Source organism: Cutaneotrichosporon cavernicola, assembly GCF_030864355.1.
Source record: "Cutaneotrichosporon cavernicola HIS019 DNA, chromosome: 5".
NCBI lineage: Eukaryota > Fungi > Basidiomycota > Tremellomycetes > Trichosporonales > Trichosporonaceae > Cutaneotrichosporon > Cutaneotrichosporon cavernicola.
The window spans coordinates 1,528,485-1,548,442 of record NC_083397.1 but is presented as its reverse complement, the minus strand read 5'-3'; the positions used below and the strand labels follow the sequence as shown (position 1 = coordinate 1,548,442).

The 19,958-nt window shown below is 59.5% G+C and overlaps 6 protein-coding genes across 6 annotated transcripts; 3 read left to right on the top strand and 3 right to left on the bottom strand.

Moving 5' to 3' along the window:
• Positions 1-793: 793 nt before the first annotated feature.
• SMY2 (uncharacterized protein) lies at positions 794-4,084 on the top strand (the record flags this gene model as incomplete). Its single annotated transcript, XM_060601808.1, has 2 exons — positions 794-1,261; positions 1,301-4,084. The coding sequence occupies 2 exons, from the start codon at positions 794-796 to the stop codon at positions 4,082-4,084; spliced, it is 3,252 nt and encodes a 1,083-aa protein (XP_060458265.1).
• Positions 4,085-4,297: 213 nt separating this feature from the next.
• On the bottom strand, positions 4,298-6,074 carry CcaverHIS019_0506270 (uncharacterized protein; the record flags this gene model as incomplete). Its single annotated transcript, XM_060601807.1, has 3 exons — positions 4,298-4,421; positions 4,459-5,162; positions 5,199-6,074. 3 exons carry the CDS (start codon positions 6,072-6,074, stop codon positions 4,298-4,300), a joined length of 1,704 nt encoding a protein of 567 aa, XP_060458264.1.
• A 597-nt stretch (positions 6,075-6,671) lies between these two features.
• Positions 6,672-8,278, bottom strand: CcaverHIS019_0506260 (uncharacterized protein; the record flags this gene model as incomplete). Its single annotated transcript, XM_060601806.1, has 3 exons — positions 6,672-7,532; positions 7,579-8,068; positions 8,124-8,278. 3 exons carry the CDS (start codon positions 8,276-8,278, stop codon positions 6,672-6,674), a joined length of 1,506 nt encoding a protein of 501 aa, XP_060458263.1.
• A 3,395-nt stretch (positions 8,279-11,673) lies between these two features.
• Positions 11,674-13,354, top strand: CcaverHIS019_0506250 (uncharacterized protein; the record flags this gene model as incomplete). The annotated part of the gene is made up of 5 exons (XM_060601805.1): positions 11,674-11,788; positions 11,829-12,051; positions 12,241-12,319; positions 12,352-12,439; positions 12,483-13,354. The coding sequence occupies 5 exons, from the start codon at positions 11,674-11,676 to the stop codon at positions 13,352-13,354; spliced, it is 1,377 nt and encodes a 458-aa protein (XP_060458262.1).
• A 72-nt stretch (positions 13,355-13,426) lies between these two features.
• CcaverHIS019_0506240 (uncharacterized protein) lies at positions 13,427-17,340 on the bottom strand (the record flags this gene model as incomplete). Its single annotated transcript, XM_060601804.1, has 11 exons — positions 13,427-13,528; positions 13,561-13,784; positions 13,820-15,443; positions 15,480-16,211; positions 16,246-16,581; positions 16,614-16,823; positions 16,858-16,973; positions 17,009-17,062; positions 17,099-17,149; positions 17,186-17,207; positions 17,242-17,340. The coding sequence occupies 11 exons, from the start codon at positions 17,338-17,340 to the stop codon at positions 13,427-13,429; spliced, it is 3,570 nt and encodes a 1,189-aa protein (XP_060458261.1).
• An 824-nt stretch (positions 17,341-18,164) lies between these two features.
• Positions 18,165-19,838, top strand: CcaverHIS019_0506230 (uncharacterized protein; the record flags this gene model as incomplete). Its single annotated transcript, XM_060601803.1, has 3 exons — positions 18,165-18,634; positions 18,666-18,861; positions 18,894-19,838. The coding sequence occupies 3 exons, from the start codon at positions 18,165-18,167 to the stop codon at positions 19,836-19,838; spliced, it is 1,611 nt and encodes a 536-aa protein (XP_060458260.1).
• Between the last annotated feature and the right edge of the window lie 120 nt (positions 19,839-19,958).

Below are 19,958 nucleotides of genomic sequence, written 5' to 3'. Positions count from 1 at the left end.
AAGCGCATTATCCAACGTTCTCTGTGCGCCCTTGGATCTGCATACGACCGTGAGCTGGGTGTGTTGTTTGGTGTAGTAAAGACTCTTTGGATCGCGTTGTTGAAAGTGCGCCTTCTGCCTCCTGGTCATGTCGGGGTCAAACTCCGATACTCCGTCTGTACCCGGCTTTGCTGTGTGGACTCGGTTGAACATTTCAATTGAACAAGGGGATCAAATTGCCACGTGGTCCAAATGGTCGTGTGCAATCTAATTATTGTTATATCGTTACTGTATATGGCTAGCTAATTTACATTAGGGTGAGATGCTAAAAGTCGTCACAACTCTCCAGAGGTGGTCTGTGAGTTTACGACTGTCCAACTGTCGATTTCTGCTTCAATTCTCTTGTTACTCAACCTCAACCTCACGTTTGATTCTTTCTGGTTCAAACATCTTTCATCTTCAACCTTACAACATCCCATCGCATACTCTTCTATACAACTCTACATCCATAACAGTGAGTTACTCATCTCTTACAGCTTCCTACCCTTCCTACATTTGGACTTGGATGCTGTACCTTCATTCTTCATTATCCAAGCGTCATCAGGCGCGTCCTGTGTCCACGGCCTCAAACCTTTCAATTATCCAGACACCTCGGTGCGCGCGCCACCCATTGTCGAAAGTGTCACTCGGATCACTTCTGCCTCCTTTCTCCCGCATATAAACCCAACTTTTCCCCCCTCCTCTCGCTCAACGAAACTCTTCACGCGACCAGCATGAATCCCATTTGTTGCTTCCCTCGCTCACACTCCACCAGATGTCGATGCACTTTGCTCCCCAGTGGGTCAAGCCCATTAAGCCTACCGGATCGGCGCTTGCGCCAGCATCCGACACGCTTCTTGCGCAGGTTCCCAAACAGCCAGCCGCTCCCGTGTCACCCTTCCCCGCCCTGGGTCAGCCTCGCGCCGGCTCGCCTACGGCTGCCGCGTCCTCCAACCCGCCCCTCTCGTACTCGCGCGTCACTCACGCTCCCGCTTCCCCCTCGTTCTCCGGCGAAGGCTACTTCCCTCACGCTGGAGATGGAGCGAACGGCGGCGCCAACCCCAGCCCCTACCCCTTCCGCTACTCGCGCGAGCAGATCCTCGGCATCTGGGACGAGGACAAGTTCAAGGAGCGCCCTATCGAGCTCATGCAGATGGCGGAGACGGATAATGGTCATGTGCTCGTGAGCAAGGCGATCGTGCAGCCTGTCGGGCTGCGCGAGCTATCCGAGGTGGAGAAGAGGGTGAGGCTCGCATCTGGGTGCTAGTGCTAATTTCCACAGATCCTTTCGACTTCTGTTCACCCTCCTGTTGTGAGCCGTCGCCAGCCGCAGGCGCACACAGGCACTTCGCACGGGAATAATCCTGGCGAAGCTGCGCTCCCCCGTCGCGTTCCCCAGCCTGCGATGAAGGAGACGACGAACCTCAACACTGCTCCATCGCGCAGTACAGCTTTTGGTGGCTTTGGACGCGGCGAGGGCGGTGCGTTTGGCGGCTCCAAATACACCAGTGGTGCTTTGGGCGAGGGCCGCCAGCCAGGCGCCATCGGCGGCGGGTTTAGCGGGGTGGGCAGGCGGACCACACGTCGTGAGGAGGACCCCACTCGCCCTTCCCCGGCTTCGGCGGCTCCCTCGTGGCGCTCTGTTCGCAACCAGTCGGGCACTTTCGAAGGTGTCCTGGGCTTCGGCAACTCGTCAGTTGCCCCGACCATTGACCCCGCTCCAGCCAACGGCCGCCAGGATAGCGATCGCGGTTGGGGTGCCGCCGAAAAGCAGTGGCGCGCGGCCCCCAACGACGAGCGGCCCCTGAGCATCCCTACCACCGAGCCGTCGACGCAGTCAGTCATTGCCACCGCGTCGGCAACGCCAGTGGGGGAGCGTGACGCGCAACTTCGCGAGAACACTCCCGGCCTTCGCAGTGGCACACAGACCCCTCAGGCGCAGGAAACTCAAGACCTGGGTAACGTCAACTGGTACTACCGTGATCCCAACGGCCAGGAGCAGGGTCCGTTTACTGGCACCCAGATGCACGAGTGGTACTCGCACTCGTACTTCCAAGATGAGCTACCTGTCCGCCGCGAGAACGAGACGTCTTTCCACAAACTCTCGGAGCTCAAGGCAAACACCAACACCGCTGTCCAGCCGTTCCTCGCGCCGGTGCGCCCTCGCCTTCCCCCCAACCTCCCGATCCCCGTCTCCGCGCTCCAGGCTCCAGGACCAGCGGCAGGCAGCGCACCATCCACGGGCGGCCTGAACGACACGTTTGGCCGTCTCAACATGGGTAACCTTCCGGCACCGCAGCCCCAGTACCACCCCAATGCGTACCAGGGTGGCCAGTTCGGCCAGCAGGCTCAGTCCAACAACCAGTTCACTTCAGCGCCCCTCGGTAGCCAGCAGTGGAACCCGGCTCCTGGCACTCAGAGCCCCGCTCGAGTCAACGGCGCGTACGGCTCGATCGGTCCCCAGCCTGCATACTCGCCCTACGGCGGCCCCATCGGTACCCCTCCCATCCAACGTCCGGAGGTGTTTGCCTCCCCCATCGGCCAGCCCTCGCCTTGGAGCGCTGCGACTGCCAACCCCGCCATCCACTGGCAACAGCAGCCTGTCCAGCAGCAGATGCCGCCAGTCCCGATTGCTCACCAGCCTCAACAGCAATTCATCCAGCAGCAGCCCACGATTCCCCAGCAGCACGCTACTACGGAGCCGTCGTACTTCCCGCCCATCGAGGACATCCTCCCCGAGCAGACCGCTCCGACGGAGGAGTACGACGACGCGCATGACGAGACTATGGTCGAGGACTACCTGGACTCGGACCACGAGTTTGAGGACGACCTCCTGTCCCAGGCTGATGTCCAGGAGGAGCAGGAGCAGGAGCAGGAGCAGGAGATCGTCGAGAAACAGCCTGGGGAGAAGGAGGAGCTTGCCCATAAGCCTGCTCCGGCCTCCGTCAGGGCCAAGACGCCCAAGTCCACCCCTCGCAAGGCCGCGAACGAGCTCACTCCGGCTCAGGCGTCCAAGCTCCCTCCTCCTCACGCTTCTCTTCCTCCCAAGCCTACTGCCGCGCCCATCATGAGCGACGCGATCAAGGAGCTCTCGTCGCCGCCGCCCGCTCTTGCGATGCCGGTCGAGAGGTCCACACCCAAGGCTGCGCCTTGGGCCACCGCTGACAAACAAGCCCACGGTCCGTCGCTCCGCGAGATCCAGGAGGCGGAGGCTCGCCAGTCGGCCGCCCGCAAGCAGGCCCGAGTCGAGGCACGCGTTGCATCGCAGGCCACTATCGTATCCTCCAACGAAGACCTTCCGACTTCCATGACGTGGGGTCTTCCCTCCAGCAAGGGCTCGGTTCCCCCTCCTTCGTCGTCCACGCCTCCCACGCCCGCGTGGGGTGGTGGATCCGAAGGCCCTAAGAAGACCCTCAAGCAGATCCAGGAGGAGGAGGAGCGCCGCAACCTGAAGCTCGCGCGCCAGCAGCAGGCAGTCGTCACGGCCGCCACACCGACTACCAAGCGCGGATACGCCGACTTGGCTGCGACTCACGCTCCGACGCCCGCACAGGCTGCTGCCGCCGCCGCTGCGGGTTGGACGACCGTGGGCGCCGGTGGCAAGAATGCAGCGACGCCCGTCAAGCCCGCTCCCCTCCCTCCCAAGCCGGTCACCACCGTTAAGCCTGTCGCGGCTGTCGCCAAGCCGGCGGCCAAGGCCCCCGTCGCCGACGAGCAGCCAAGCATCGAGTTCATTCGCTGGACCAAGCAGGCGCTCACGGGTCTCTCCGTGCCCGTCGACGACTTTATCTCGATGCTCCTCACCTTCCCCGTCGACCCGCCGGCGTCCAGCCGTGGCGAGCAGCAGGAGATTATCGCGGACTCGGTGTACGCTAGCAGCTCGACGCTGGACGGTCGCCGCTTCGCGCAGGAGTTTATGACGCGCCGCAAGGCTGACGCCAAGCGCGACACGTCCAAGCCTGTCGCCAAGATTGGCAGCCTCGCTGACGTTGTCAAGACCCAGTCGAAGGCGCCAGCGGCGGATGTTGGCTTCAAGGTCGTCAAGGCCAAGAAGAAGCGCTCTTAGACGGTGTTGGGATGGAGAGACTGTTCTTGCCCATTATACCTGCCATGCATGTTAAAAGGTCACTGCTACACAGTCACATGTCGTCTGATCGACATCTCTACTGATTGGTATTCCTCTCGACGCGGGCCACCTCTAAGAAGAGCTATGGTGTAACTGTTCAGACACCCTACCTACATACTTCACTAGCTGAAACAGACGCGAATCTCAATCCTCTCATTCACCCATCTCCATCCAGTCCTCGGCTTCGCGGTCCCAGCCCAGGAGGTTGGGGTCGACTCTGAGGCGCAGCAGCATGGCGCCCTTGTCCCAAACGCCGTACTCCGTCTTGGGTACGGGGCTGGGAGAGTTAGCATCGATCAAGTAAACGAACTCACTCGCACTCATCACGGTAGCGCTCAGTCGCCGGAGTGCAGTGGTCAAGGGACAAGGCCTGGTCTATGAAACTTGTAATATCGTCGTTCCCGCCGAAGACGCGATCGCCGGCCTCGTCAAGGATGTCGCCATTTGCATCAGTGGGTGCGTTGCGCAGGTACTCAAGCTGCACTGGGGTGAGTCTCTCCGAGTGGTGGTCGTTACCGTAGCCCCAGTCGTCCCAGTGCGACGACGTGAGGCGGCTCTCACAGTCTTCACTCGGCTGAGGAAGTAGCGCAAACAGCATGTCGGCCACCTCGCGACCCGCATGGCGCCATGTGTGGACTCGTCCATCGACAACACTATCGTTGTTTGACTGGTCGAGGTTGATCGCCTTGCGGATGGTCAGAAGGCGGTTCTCGAGCGAGGCAATCAGCGGCTTGTTAAGGTCCATGGCGCTGCTCTTCCCGCTTCTGCTGGTCCTCCGAAACGAGTTCAAGTGCGGCTGGGCTGATGATCCGTCGGCGGCCTGGGAGGGAGGGATAAAGGGCTTTGCTCGGAGAGTCGTCCCGAGCTGGCGGGTTAGACCTATACGCGGCTTGTTTACGGGAGCCGCTGGTTGAGTAGGCTTGAGTCTGACCTTTCGGGCCGTTGGCAGCTTGACTATGGTGGGAGGCTTGAACGGCCGCTTGAGTACCCGAGCCGCCGACACTCCTATGTCGCGAGACTAGCGTTAACTGGGCGTCAAGACGCACTATCTCACCTCATTCTCGTGATCACTGCTAGACTCGGCTTTCCGCTTCTGGTTCAGGCCCTGGTAACCTGGCGCCTTGCCAGTGCGCCACTGTGCTTCCTCGGGAGCGACTTGCTCGGGTGCACGGAAGTTGCCTCGCATGGCTTGTCGCTTGAGGGGTGCGTGATCGACGACCATGAGGGAGGATGCATCTGGGTCGGGAGATGGCGAGACGGGCGGAACCTTGGAGGTGAAACCTTGGGGAGGGACGCTTCGACCTGGTTCTGGCCCGAGAAGAGAAGGTCCCGCGATATCGGGGCGAGTGGCGGGCACAGAGCCGTCCGGCCCTTGACTCATGCCCCCGACGGGGTGATCTAGATCCATAAAGCCGATGCTCAGCTCAGCCGGCGGAGTTGGGAGGAGTCTTGTCTCCAGGGCTGTATCACCTTCCTCGACTATTTGTGAGGACATGGGCCAGTCACTCTCCATCTGGAGCGCTTGCGACACGTGTGCGACGAAGGACCAGACATGAGTCGTTCTCTCTCGCATCGCCACGACGGGGACCAGGTTCTTGGACCCTTCCTTGGTCGGCTCGAGGCGTTCCGCGGGCTTGGGTGGACGGACAGGACTAGAAGGGAAGGGTGTGTTGGATCCCGCGGGGAGAGGGGAGTTGAACCCGATTCTGTTCAGGAGGTCGAGATAGTAGGAGTTGATACTGAAGTTTGGAGATAGTCCGCGCTGAGGAAGGCGGCGAGGTGTGACTCTATGGATGAGACTGTGATGAGTGTGTGAGTAGATGTGAGGGGCTGTAGGAAGGTGGTTTGGGCCATGTTCGGCCTCGTCGCCGGGGAGAGGAGGAGGCCCATGAGGTAAGTGATGGAGGATACCAACGTCGTCGGTCACCATGGCGCTGTAAGCGACGAGTGGCGAGGCGTGAGGCGTGAGACGTGAGTAGAATGAGAGAGAGTGTGTGTGAGTGAGGGGGGAAGGGAGGATTGATCGAGGAGTGAACGATAGAGAGATGATGAAATGAAGAAATGGAGAAATGGCCAGAAGGAGACAGACCTATCGAGATCCACTCAACCTAACCTTCCTCGGCAATCTGGTCATTGCCACGTTCAGGATCGAACCAGACGGCCAGTCGCTCAGTAAGATCATGCAAGCCAAGGTCAGGCCGACTGTTCTGGCAAAATCTTCAGTTCAACTGGCAAGCTGGAGGAGGGCGTCTGACTCGAGTGGCGGCGTTCGTTAATGCATCTATTAGATATCTGCAGCTGCACCGGCTCGAAACGGAGCGATAAAAGTCAGGGGACACAAGAAAGCATACCATGAGCTATAACCAATGGGTTTGAGACATATACCCAGGTCTAGGCTAGCGTCTAACACTGATCTACTTCCTCTTACAACTATATAGGCCGCCGTCCCATACTATTACGTTTCGTTGGCTTGTTTCTTGATTGTTATGCTTGGGGGTGCGCGGCCGCGCACCAGGAATACACCCGATTAGATGGTGTAGAAGAACCAGTCGACGTTGTCGCCATCGTCCTCGAGGGCCTTCTTCTCCTCAGCGGTCCAGGGGCGGCCGCGGGCCTCGTTGCGCTCGACCTTCTTCTTGTTGGCCCAGACACCGTACCACCACATGATGCCGGCGGTGATCATGGTAAGGATGCAGTAGCCGAGGCAGACAGCGTGTCCGACGATGTAGCGGGGCTTGTGCTCCTTGGGGTAGATGAACGAAGACACGATACCACCGCAGTTACCGAGCGAGACGATGATGGCAGTAGCGACACCCTTCTTGAGCGAGCCACCGGCGTTGTTCGAGCCCCAGGCAGTGATGACGGGGATCAGGGGGTAGATACCGGACGAGGCGAGGAAGAGGGCAAAGTAGTCGACGCTGGTGTTGACGTGGGCAAGGAGGAGAATGTAGCCAACGGCCGAGACAGCACCGCCAAAGATGATGATGACGCCACGCATCTTGAGGCGGTCAGAGAGCCAGCCGGCAGCGACGGTGAAGAAAGCAGCAACGACGTAGGGGGGGACCGACATGAGCTGAGCCTGGGCAGCGCTGTAGCCGAGGTTGGCGACGAGGGTGGGCGAGAAGAGCGAGAAGGTGTAGAGAGGGCAGAGAGCGCCGTGGAACATGATAGCGTTGAGCCAGACCTTCCAGTCAAGGAAGGCGTCCCAGACAAACTTCATCTTGAAATCATACGAGCAACCGTCGTTGTCGAGGTGAAGGCGCTCAACGGTGTGGCGACGCTCAGCCTCGGTAAGGAACTTGGCAGTGTCGGGGTAGTCGTACATGGTCCAGAAGGAAGCGGCAGCGACAATAATGGTAGCGATACCCTCGAGAATGAAAATCCAGCGCTGGGGTGTTAGCTGCGAAAGGAGAAATGGCGCAAAGGGTACTCACCCAGCCTTCAAATCCAGAAACGCCGTCCATTAAGTTGATGAGGCGGGCGAGGAGACCACCGAAAGCACCGGCGGCGGTGGCGGCGGAGAAGAAGAGAGCAATGCGGAGAGCGATTTCGTGGCGACGGTACCACTGCGAGAGGAAGTAGGAGACGCCGGGGAAAAGACCAGCCTCGGTGGCACCGAGGAAGATGCGGGCAACAAGGAGACCCTCAAAGTTCTTGACGAAGCCCATACCAGTCATGACACCACCCCAGGCGATCATGATGATGGGAAGCCACATGGAAGGACGCCAGGCCTTCATGACCATGTTCGAAGGGACCTCGCAGAGGACGTAGAACACGAAGAAGATGGAGAGACAGATGGCGTAGTCGGAAGAGGAAAGGTGGATGTGCTGGGAAAGGCCGAACAGGTTGGCGTTTCCGATGTTGGAACGGTCCAGGAATGAGAGAAGATAGAGAAGGGCAAGCCAAGGGACGAGGTGCAGGTCGCTGTTCTGTCAGTGACTGTCGCGTTGGGACATGTGGGTGTGTGGGTGTGACTCACAGCTTGCGCACAAGGCGCTTGTCGTCGACCTCCTGTCCCTCAAGCTCGCGGATGGAGTTGCTGCTCGAGACATCCTTCACGGTGTACTCGGCATAAGTGGCGTCCACCTTCTTGTCTTCGGCGTAAGAGTCGTGGAGAGAAGGAGAGTTTGTCATGTTCTAGCCTGTGGCTGTGTCAGTTGGGGTACGTGAGGGGGAAAGAATGAGAGGGTGGTGGGGAGGGGAGATGTGGGGGAAGGGAGCGGTAGATATAGCGGAGGACGATGATTCGAGCCCGGACTCTATTTGTTGGATGGTGGGGGTGGCGCCGAAGCACCGAGGTTTGTGAGGTTGAGAAGTGAAAGGGGTAAGACAAGTCCGAGTCGAGGTCGAGGCCGAGGGGAGGAGAGGAGGCCACTCACTGAGTACTGAGATGAGAAGATGTGAGCTGATGAAGAACTCCCAAAGCGCTGGACACTGTGGCTCTTTATACAACTCGAGTGTCAGGCAGTACAGTACTAAGACAGCGCTTGGGCCTTGCTCGCCGCCGAGAGAAAAAAAAAGCTTTGGCGTCACTTAGCCAATCTCAGCACACACCCATGGGGCCTCTCAGTTGCCATCAAGCCTTTTCCGCCCCATGGGGATCGCGTCCGCAGCACTAATTGCATTTCCTTCGGAGGCCGGACAAGAAACTTGGGCCTCGTCAAGGAATGGAGGAGCGACGATGTGCACCACTTGATGACAATGACTGCTTCGCTGTGCTTACCATGAGGAGGCTTGTTCGCCGCTCGGACGTCATAAAGGGTCGTAAGGAGGGTGCTCCGCACTAAGAGTGGGGCAACGTCTGCCCAGACTGGCCCCGGACATCTGCATACCTGTATGCCTAGAGGGTGAGAGGACAGGGTGAGCAGTGCTTTGAGCACGGTCCGTGAGGATCCAATAGGTCCCAGGATAGCTTTACCTATAGGGCGTGGTGATAACGGCTGTTAGCTGTGAGGGACATGGTGAGTAAGCGGTGGACCGTGGGGCCGCGGACAAGAGGGCAAATGGTAAAGGGCAAAGGGGCAAGAGGCAAGAGTCTGAGAAGAATGCTTGTTCACCTGGATAGCTTGATGGCTCGAGCACCAGGTTTGGATCAGAAGATAATGAGTAATGAGGGATAGTTGAGGGGCAGATCTCGGACGATTGGCGAAAGCAAAACTCGGCTAGACCCTTTTTGTTTCCAGTTTAGCATTTTGGTATTCCCCCGACCAACTAAAGAGAAATTCCTATCAACGGGCTCGAGCACAAAACCTCTCTATTTCGCCAATTATCTCTTCGCGTCAACGCCATCAAACTCACTCCTTAGACCACTGACCTACCATTCCATCCAACATCCCTGGAAACCTGGCACATCCCTCTAAACTCTCGCCGGAGATGACCGATGCCTCGTCGTTGACCATCGGGCTTGCAGGCAGCCAAACCTCCCTTTGGGATCTCTCCACACGCGTTCTGCCGCCTCCCGCCTCCCGCGCTTGACCTGACACGTTACCTAACGCCATCCTGACCCCCACCCCTCGTGCTCGCACTCGAGGCGCCATTGTCTGTTCAGCTGCTAGCGCAAGGTAACCCAGGTCGTGCTCAACGCCTCCGTGCTCCAAGAACAGCAAATCAAACGCCCCTCACCCTAGCCTTCCATCGCATCCGCGAGCAGCTCCCAATCACACCAACACCACGTTCTCTGTCCAACTATCCTGTCATCGACACCCAACGCTTTGACCTAGCCCCTGACGTCGCGTCTTCATTATTGGACACATGGCCCCCTTATCCCCGTCAGCCCCCTCACGTGTCATCCTCTCACATCTTCCCCCCCCCTTGGCGCCGCCACTCAGTGGTGTGCGATGACTTGTTGCTCGCGTTGACGAATCGGTGGACTTTGACCGGTAAGCGTCCATCACATACCGCCTTCTCCATGGGGCCGTTCCTGCGGTTCAAAACGCGCGGACCTCCATCGCCCCGGCAAGGCCTACCCGGTTCACAAGTTGCGCCCAGCTCTTGCCCGCAACCCAGGGAGCCGACACTGCCGAGGCGGTGCGCCACGGCGCCCGCTACGCACAGGTAGTTCCGGCGATGAGGTTTTGTTGACATCGTCCTTCTGATTTGGCCGAATCATTTCTGCCTGTCCATTCGCGTGCTAGCCAAGTAGCCAAGAAAGAGCACAGCCAGGAACAGTTTCCGATTGCATACCATCAGTAGTCGAGTCGAGTATACTTGGTGTCTGACTTGACTCGGAGCAAGCGGCGAACAGCAACTCGACACAATGTAACTGGCTACCCTCGCTCCTGCCCCACCACCCCGACGATTGCTCATCGGCGAGTGCGTTTCAATCGACTGGTAAACGTTTTTCCCATCGACTCTCAACGGAATGTGCCAACAATCGCTAAAGCTAAAACATTCCCGGCGATGACAAACGCGTCGCATTCCAAAAAGGCTGTCTGGGGATGTGCGCGGGGAGGGTTGGGGCTCCGATTCCCCGGAGGACGTTTTACGGAGGCGAGGCGAGGACGCATGCGGCAATGGGAGTTAACGCGGACGATGAGGAACGGTACCCACTGATGACCAGAAGTGAGCTGACATGGATTGGCATCTGGTTCAGTTGTGCTAACGGCCACTCCATGTTCTGAAGTTGTGTTCAAGGATATCCAAATCACAAGCGGATGTTGGTTGACTCGTTTGGTGGCGCGCGATTGCCTGCCCGGCGCGTCTGCTGCTTGGGAGATCGTTCACATAAACCCCGACATGATCGTCCGCTCCATCGCATCTGGCGCCTCCTGCATATCATCCTGTAGTCACATAGTCTGTTGGGTGGGAGAGGCGCGCCGCCACCGCCACTGAGGGCGATGTCAGGACTCGGGGGAGGGGAGCTGATGACGAATACGGATATGGAAGCTGCAGGAGCCTATCCGCGCTGGATGCGATAGGCCGTGGTCGCCGTTCAACGCGGCATCGGGTGTGTCGCTGCGGTTACTCCATCGCTCAGTGTCCATGACGATCACTGCCTCAAAGAGGCCATCGGTCCAAGTGCGCAGATCATGAGATGCAGGCAGTGCATTGTTCGCTTTGTCGGTGCTTGGTTTGGGCTTCGTGGAGGTCAGTGTCATAGGAAATCATAGGAAATGATAGGAAATCATGAAATCATAGGAAAGATATCGCTGTACTTCTGTCAAGTAGGCAACGCAGCAACATTGTGCTTTGATTTTAAAGCACCGCGTGGTGCCTGTTTGCTTTGACAGGGACGCGTGCTAGGAACAGACTGAGGGCCCGAATAAAGAGTCCATGCTCAAACCACGTGCCTTTGGGGACCCACAGCACCACAGCCCAAAAGGCGGATGACGCGGTGACGATTGTAACGATTCAGCAACAGTACCTCAACTTCGAGGCCACCGCGTTGACCATCACATCACGTCTGAGCGCTATCACGCACCGCCACAACGGCGAGCTTCTCTCAACTTCAAGTATTGTATTTCGATCACAAGCCGTCGGCCAAACAATTCTCCACTCTCCATCCCCCACTCTCCTCCTCAACATTGAACATGGACGCAATAGACATTCCGGTGGACAACGTGCCCGCCGACCTCCGCCCCGTCGAGCAGACGCTCAGGCGCGCGGCCGAGCTCAAGAAAGTTGACCCGGTCGTCAGCTATTGGTGTACGCTTACCTGTCTGTCCGTCGCCATGTCTGACTCCAGGCTGCTTCTGGGCGGCGCAGAAGGCGCTCAAGATCCCCAATCGGTCGCGCGAGGGAACGGCGTTCCTCATGCGCATCCTCGACGCGCTCGAGGAGATGAAGGCGGCTCTTGGAGATAATGAGGCCGTGTCCAACGAGGCGGTAGGAAGTGCGCACGTGGAGAACTTTGCGCTCAAGGTGTTCATGGGGGCGGATAACGCGGAACGCGCGGGTGACTTTGGCAAGTAAGTCCGGCTGGCACCTCGGCACCGCCTTGGAAGAGAGGAGCGAGAGGATGGCAGGCTAGCAGAGACTTGGGAAGGGGAGGGGTTTGAGAGGGCAGAGAAGGCCGTGAGGAACCAAGGGAGGATCTCGCGGAAGAGGCTATGAAAGGCGGCTTGTAGACAATGGCAGAGAGGACACACTAACCCCAGAGCGACTATCCGCAAATTCGTCGTCGCAGGCCAGTTCATCGACGTCCTCAACGCCTTCGAGACGGGCATGTCCGAGGAGGTGAGCTAGGATATCTGACAAGTTGACACCAGATCGCGCAGAAGGCAAAGTACGCGAAATGGAAGGCGGCCGACCTTGCAAAGTGTCTGCGCGAAGGACGAACGCCCGTGTCCGGTCCGCGTAAGTTGGAGTGCCGCTGTGACGCTGATTGAGCTGACACCAGCTGTGGACCCTCTGGAGGCCGAGCTCGCCGCCCTCGGACCACCAGCTGACGCGCCAACCGATCGCCGTGGATCCGGCTCAGGATCGGGAGGTATAGCGACGCCAACCTCGCGCGCGTCCGCCTCCCTCGCCCCAACTTCACCGCCCGACGCACGTTCCCCACTGGCAACCTCCCCCGACCTCCCCTCGCTCCCAGGCGTACCAGCACCCGCTTCGATGGACCGTACGCTGTCCGGTGGCAGTGCGCGCTCTGGCGGTTCGGGCCTGGAGCTCCCCTCCGCCCCAGTTGGCCTGGAACGTACCCTCTCCGATTCCAGTGGCGGCTTTGGCCTCCCCTCCGTCCCGCCACCGCTGCCCCTCCCCAGCCTTCCCGGCGTGGTGGGCGGCGCACCCGCGTTCGACTCGACCCCTGTGTCAGACAACGAGGAGGAGGAGGCACCCGGGCCGGAAGTGCAGCCTCGCTCCAACGCGAGCCGGTTCTTCATCGATCTCCTCTCACCCGAGCCTGACCCGCCTTCCTCCCCTCCTTCAGTGGCGCCCGTGGCCCGCTCTGCACCGAGCGCGCCGCCTCTCTCTCCTCCGCCTGTTGCGTCGCCGCCACATGCTCCTCCCCGGGCTCCTCCGCCCACGTCCCCTCCTCGGGCTCCTCCCACTTCTGCTCCTGTCCGCGCTGTCCCAGCTCCCGTTCGCGCGGCCCCGGTTATCCCGCCACCAGCGCCTGTCCCAGCGCGACTTGGTCCGGTGCGTGAGCTGAGCCGTGCCGAGACGGAGCGGTGCCAGAAGCACTGCCGGTGGGCGATCAGCGCGCTCGAATTCGAGGATCCCGAAACGGCGCGCACAGAGCTCCTTAAGGCGCTCGCCATGCTGTCGTGACCCACCTTGACTTCGCGAACTCAGGCGAGTGATTATACGTTCTGATGCATAGTAATACAGGGCTACGATGTCTTACGCCTGCTTCATGGCGGCCACGGCCTCGTTGTACGCCTTGCGGCACTTGGCCTTGGTGCGGTTATTGGCAGCCTTCTTCTTCTTGCCCGGCTCCTTGCCCTATTGTCAGCCCATCTCTGCAATGTACTCACGGCAAGGTACAACACGTCGTCCTCACCGCCGATTGGCGCGATTCGGTCCTCAGTCGCCCAGCCCCATGATCCCTCCTTGTCGTAGAAGCGGACAAGAAGCACGGCACCGTTCTTGGCGCTGCTCTCCTCGAGGTCTAGAACGCTCTGTGGCACAGTCTCCCGTTCGGTCACAGGGTCGACGATCTGGGCAGGGAAGTACGGGAACGACGTTACCTTGGCCCACACTCATGTCAGCTGCCTTAAGTGCATTCAAGCTCACCTTGCATGCCAGGTCGGAAATCGAGCTTGACCTTACTGGCGGGAGGGGAGGATGGACCTGAGTGCGCGATGCTGGCCTGTGGTGGGACGGCGGCGGACGGCCCTGTGGTGGGTGCGTCGTCCACGGCGGGTTCCGCTGCGGAGTCGTCGTTTGGAACCTTGTCCTCCTCACTGGCTGCCATCGCCATCTGGCCGGAACCGTCGTGATCTTCTTCTTGAACCGCTGTCGCGCTCTCCAGCGTACCGTCCTCAGCTCTCTCGTTCCCCGCTTCTGGCGGTGCTGACTCGTTCCCTTCTTCTGGTGGCCCTGGTGGGTTCATCCCCTTGTCGTTCTCGACAAGTTCAGCCGCCTCCGCCTGCACATTTTCGTTTCTCTCTTCGACTTCCATGGCTTCCTTGCGCGTCGAGCTCTCCTCCTTATCATCGCTCTGTTCATCTGCCATCCCCTCCGTCTCCTCCTCACTCACATCCATCTTCTTCCGCGGCGTCGCCATGTCCTCTGGGAGTGGCGATAAACTGCCGCGATCTGGGAAGGTCGGCTCGGTGGCAGTGAGCGGTGCGCTATCCGGCACAGGGGTGAGCTCGTCGTCGTCACTCTCGGCTTTCAGCCGCTTGGCGGACGGCCCTGGTAATGGTAATGGCGATGCATTGCGCTTGCTGGACCGTGGCGTGGTGGACCGTGCGGACGACAGGGAAACATTGCGCGGCCGCCCGTTCTCCTTGCCCGTCTTCTCCTTCTCCGTCTCGTTCTTCTCCTTCGGATCCGGCTCGTACACCTTTCCCCTTGGCTTGGACTTGGGAGGCTCCTTGAGTTTGGGAGGGTCCGGCTCGGCCCGCCGCCGCTTCGACCCCTCGGGCAAGATCCAGCCCACGTTGAAGCGCTCGTTCTGGTGCCGCGCGTCTAATGATGTCGTAACCAGGTCCAGTCTCTTTTCTTTGGCGCGCCGCTGCGCGTCCGTGAGCACAGGTACGCTCCGGACGCCGAGAACACCGCGTTGTGGGTGCTTCATGGGTTTGATGGATCCAGGAGACGAGGAAGCGGAGCTGGCCTCTGCCTCCGCCACTGCGCGCCTCGTGCGTCTCCGTGGAGTAAAGCTCGTGCCGCTTGGACCCGGCTCTGACCGATGCTGGGGTTCAGGTACCGGTTCAGGCTCAGCAGCAAGCTCAGGCGCCGGCGTCTCCAACGGGGAGGAAGCAAGAGCGTTGTTGCGTCGGCTCGTCCGCAGCCCGCCCAATGCCTTGCGCTCCTGGTATCGCTCCTCGCGCTCTGCCTGCAGTTTCTTCCGGTCCACGTACTGGCGCTTTGGCCGCGGCGGCGTCGGCTCCTTCGGCTTCTCCACTTCAGACACGAAGATCGACGCGAGAAGATCGCGCGTCGGGTCGGTGCGGTCTGGTGCCAGCAGCGTATGCAATCGTGCCAGCGAGGTCTCGAGGTCACCCACAGCGCCATCTGCCGGGTGGATCCACTCGTCCCCTGCCGGCAAGAGCGAGGACGTGGCATGAAGGCCGTCCAACTCAGAGAGAATCGGCTCCGCAAGCGATTTGTACCGACCGGCACGACGGTAAAACGCCGTGTCCGACTTGTTGTACACCTGTGCGTTCGCGAATACAAGGCTGATGTCGTGCTGGCGTTAGCTTGCTTTGGGAACAGGCAGGGTCACCTTGAACTCCGCCACGTTGCGGTAGATGACGTTGTCGATCTTCTCATCGATGTCGGAGAAACAGATCGGTTCTTTGATCACCTCGTAATAGTCGGGCACCTCGTCCTTGTCGACGGGGTGGAGGAAAATGTCCTCCTTGTCGAGAGCGGCGATGCGTTCGTACGCCGCCCGTAACGCAGTGAAGTGCTGGAACACGAAGCTCTCGACGACGTCCTTGATGACCTGTGCCTGACGAAGCTTCTCCTTCTCACGCTTCCGCACGAGCTCAGCGAGCAGGCGCACCTTCTCAAGGTCGTTGCGGAGCGCGACGAGGAACTCGAGCTTCTTCACCTTCTCTGCTTCCGTCTCGTCACGCGATTCCGTCGTCGCGGTCCACGGTTCAAGGTGGAGGCGCTTCAGCAGTGGCGCGCCACGCCGTGCCTCTCGTTTCAGACTCCAGTATCGACATAGGCGCTCGATGAAGAGGTTACGCTTGTTGATCGACACCTTTGCAACGTAATCGACGAGGCGGTTCACGATCATGCGCGGCACGATAGGCGGCCCAGGTCTGTACGACTTGGCGTGTGCACGCGCCGACTTGGTCGTTATAGTCGTTGGACGTGTCGTCGTCGAGTCGTTGCGCTTACGTTTTCTTGGGGAAGCAGGGGATGGTGCGTCCTCGGAGTCTTCCTCAGAGCCATGGTACGACTCGTCATCAATGTCGTCCGCCTCGGAGGCCAACCGCCAGTCCGCCTGTCGTCAGCTGCTGTGAGAGGCTGGAACTCACTGGCAGATGCTTGTCGCAGAACGCCTTGAGCTGCCCGTCCGCGCCCATTAACTTCATGCTCATGAGCAGACCCGCCTGGCGCGCGCACGTCACGTGGAATGCGGTGAAGCAGCTCGGTTTCTCACACTGGATGCACGCGCCAACGCGCTCCTTGCACAGAGAGCACACGAGTTTCCATCGGCTCTTGGGGACGTTCTCGACGCTCTCGACAGGTTCCATGTATATCGAGTTGCCAACACCCAGTTCGGGGATCCATATGGCACACAGTAGGTGTGACCATAGCCCAGTTGTGGTTTGCTTGAATGCGCCGCCCTCGTTCGGGCAGAACAGGCAGGACTACGTCAGCGGTAACCCGGCGGTAGACTCACCACGGGGTTCTCTGGGGACACAGTGCACTTCCGGCACAGCCACTGGCCCTCGGGGATGTAGGGAACGCCGTAGCAGTCCTGGTGGACGGCGAGGTTGCAACCGTCGCAGAAGACGATGGCATTCGAGTTCTCTCCTTCGCCGTCGTCACATATGGCGCATTTCGAATCCTCAACGGGTAAGTGGCTCTGCGGCTGCGGGATGCGCTTAATCTAGTGTTAGCCAAAAGAGAGCTACGTAGCTCACGAGGTTGAACCACTCCTTCTCTAGTTTGTCTATGATGACTTCGAAGAGCTCGTACGACACTGGCCCCATCTGCTCCTTCTTGCGCTCGGCGTTGACTGCGTCCAGCCATTCCTGGTCTGTTGTTAGCTCTACGTTCCGTCCGGAGCCTCACCCTGCTCGTCCATGTCGTACTCTACTTGCACTGCAAGCTCGCTCTCGATAGGCTCTGTCGTCAGCTCAAATTCTCAGGACGATAGCTGACCGATGTGACGGATGTAGTGCTCTGGCCTCTCAAAATAGGAAAAGTCATTGTCTGCTGCGTCAACTTGATCATGGATGCCAAACTCACAGCCATAAGATCGCGCCTGCTCCTGATGTAAGCGCTGGACGCCCTCCACCACTCACGCTTTGAACGCCCGCCGGGCCTACGAAGGCCTTAGCGTCGGTGATGACGCGGAAGGAGACGGTCGGGACGTCGACCTTCTTGCCTGGCGAGGTGGCCATCGCGGCGGAGGAGTAGGTGAGTGGAGGTGAATGACAATGGGCGATGGTCGGAAAGTGGAATGTGCGGGTGTCACAACATCCAGACGCGTCTGGTGGCGATTACCACGTGGCTAATGACGTGGTGTTTGGGAAGGAATGATGAACCAGCTATACCTTTCCTATGCATACGTATGACGCTGTGTACTGTGTGGTATAGAGACGAAACATCTCTCAGCAGATTTATCATAGGGGCGTGATATTATGATGTGGGATAACTGGCGTGGGGTGGGGAGTCGTTCATCTTTACATGTACATGTACAAGTGACCTGGTGGTGGTGTTGGAGGCACTAGGCGGCGGAGGGCGTAGGGCGTAGGGGCGCGCGGTGGAGGTTGGACAAGTAACAACAAGTCACCGATTACAGGTGACAGTCCCATCACACAACCACGCAAGACTCCCTTTCATCTTCTATCCATCACTCTCCTTCAACGTCAACCTTCCTAACGCCGCTTCTCTCCTCTCTGTTGATATCTCACCCGCGCTTTCAAGGTCCCATTTCCCATTCTACTCCAAGATGGCCAACCCGCGGCCTATCAAGTCCAAACCACCCGTGTCCTCACCCTTATCCTCCGCTCCCGCGAGCCCATCGAGCGCGTCCAGTTCATCCTCTCCCCCTTCCAGTCCATACAATCCCAAGGCTCCAGCAAGAAGGGTTCATCTAAAGACTTATAAGAGCAAGAGAGCGCAGAAGGCGAAGCCATCCGCGGCGAAGCGGGCCCCGGCCATAGCCGTTCCGGTGCCGTCTTCCTCCCCACCACCGGCGAGCCTTGATGACCTTCTAGGCAGCATGGACCAGGATCGCGAGGTAAAGCTCAAGCGCGACAACTCTCGACGCAAGACGCTCAATCTCATCGACAGCGCGCCGAGTTCACAGACCAACACGGCGCCAAAAGCTCAGCCGAGGAAGCGGAAACGCCACGAGGAGAAGGAGAAGCGCCCCACCAAAAAGCGGAGCTCCTCCCTGGGCGACGCGGCGCGTCCACCGAAGGTCCCCTCCCGGGAGGGCTCGGTCTCGCCGACCTCAACGGCAGCGTCTTCCTCGCCTCTTAGCTCGCCGCGCCAGCTCGCGGGCCCGTCAGCGTCAACGCTCTACCTGTCCGACGAGGAAGACGACGACGACGATGACGAACTCGATCTGGGTACTGCGCTCAGTCGGCATAATGCCACATTATTAACGGCCGATTTGTTCGATGATGACGACTTGAGCGATCCGCCGACACCAAAAGGGCCCAAGTGGAAGAAGACGATGCACCCTGGGTGAGTCTCCCGCTGCTCCAGCTGACGGCAGGGTGGCACCTGGCGACACTTGCCTGGTCAAGTACAGGCGTCTCTGGTTTCCGGCCAAGCTCCTGCGAATGGAACTAGCAGAATCAGCAGGCAGCCGTGATTTCTACGAGGTGCAGACGCAGGATGGCAAGGTCTACCGCCCCACACGTAGGGGAATCCTATTCCTCTACGAGGGCGAAGCCATGGCAGAGGTCACAGTAGGTAGCGCGAGTAACATTGCTGACCCCAGATTGGCCAATACGAGACCTCCGCTGTCCACACAGGCGAGTCCACGTCTGTGGTCCTCCCGGACGACGCGAGTGAGTACGACCGCTTCCGCGCGCTCCCGCTGTCCGAGCAGATTGGGAGGCTACAGGGGCACCTCACGGATCTGGCCGCTGGCCGGTACATTCCCGCGAAGTGGCGCGTCGAAGCGTTCTACAAGGGCAAAGACGATCGGTCGAGGTTGAAGGAGGAGCTCGCGCTCGGCGACTTTAAGAACAGCGAGATCAAGCAGGCTGGCTTGGCTTTATCCGACTGGGTACGGGACCACTGCAGCACGGGACGGCTCGCCACACTAGCCGATGACGAACGCTCGCAGTTTGCAAGCTTCGTCCTGCTCCCTGAGGTGATTATCGCCATCTGTATCCGGAGCCTCGACCTCGATCGCCCATCGTCGTGGGCGCGCGAACGAGATGACATTCCTGCACCGGAAGAAGCTGCTGAGGCGGAGGCGGCGCGACTATACAATCTCGCGCGCGAGAAGCTCGCCGAGCTCGGAGAGAACGACCACGAAATCGAGTGGGAGAAGCGTCGCCTCGAGGTTAAGATGGCGGTGAAGTGGGCAGAACCTGCGGTTCCGACACAACCAGAACCCGAGATGCCCCTTAGACGCCGGGAAGCTCGCCTGCGCAATCCAGAGGAAGCATCTGTGGAAGACCAGGCGCGGCTGCTCGAGGGCTTCGCGCGGAAGAAGAAGCAGGGGGACAAGCGGAAGGGGAAGGCTGTCGCAAAAGCCGAGGCAGAGCGGAGTGCGCGTGCGCGTGCGAGCGCTCAACCGACTTGGACGAACGGTCGAGAAGCACTTGAGGGCACGGCAAGCGCCACTGATGGCGTCGAGGCGCGCGAGGGGGAAGCGTGCGCCACTAATGGCGATGAGACGCCGGAGAATGATGTGAATGGCATGGCTGAGTGAGATACCTTTCCGTTTCCTTTGCATAGCATAGTCGTAAGAACATGTATTTATCATCAGCAAACGTATCTTGCGGGCAAAGCGCCACTTCCGACTTCTGTTTGCTGCGATGTGTTGGTCAGC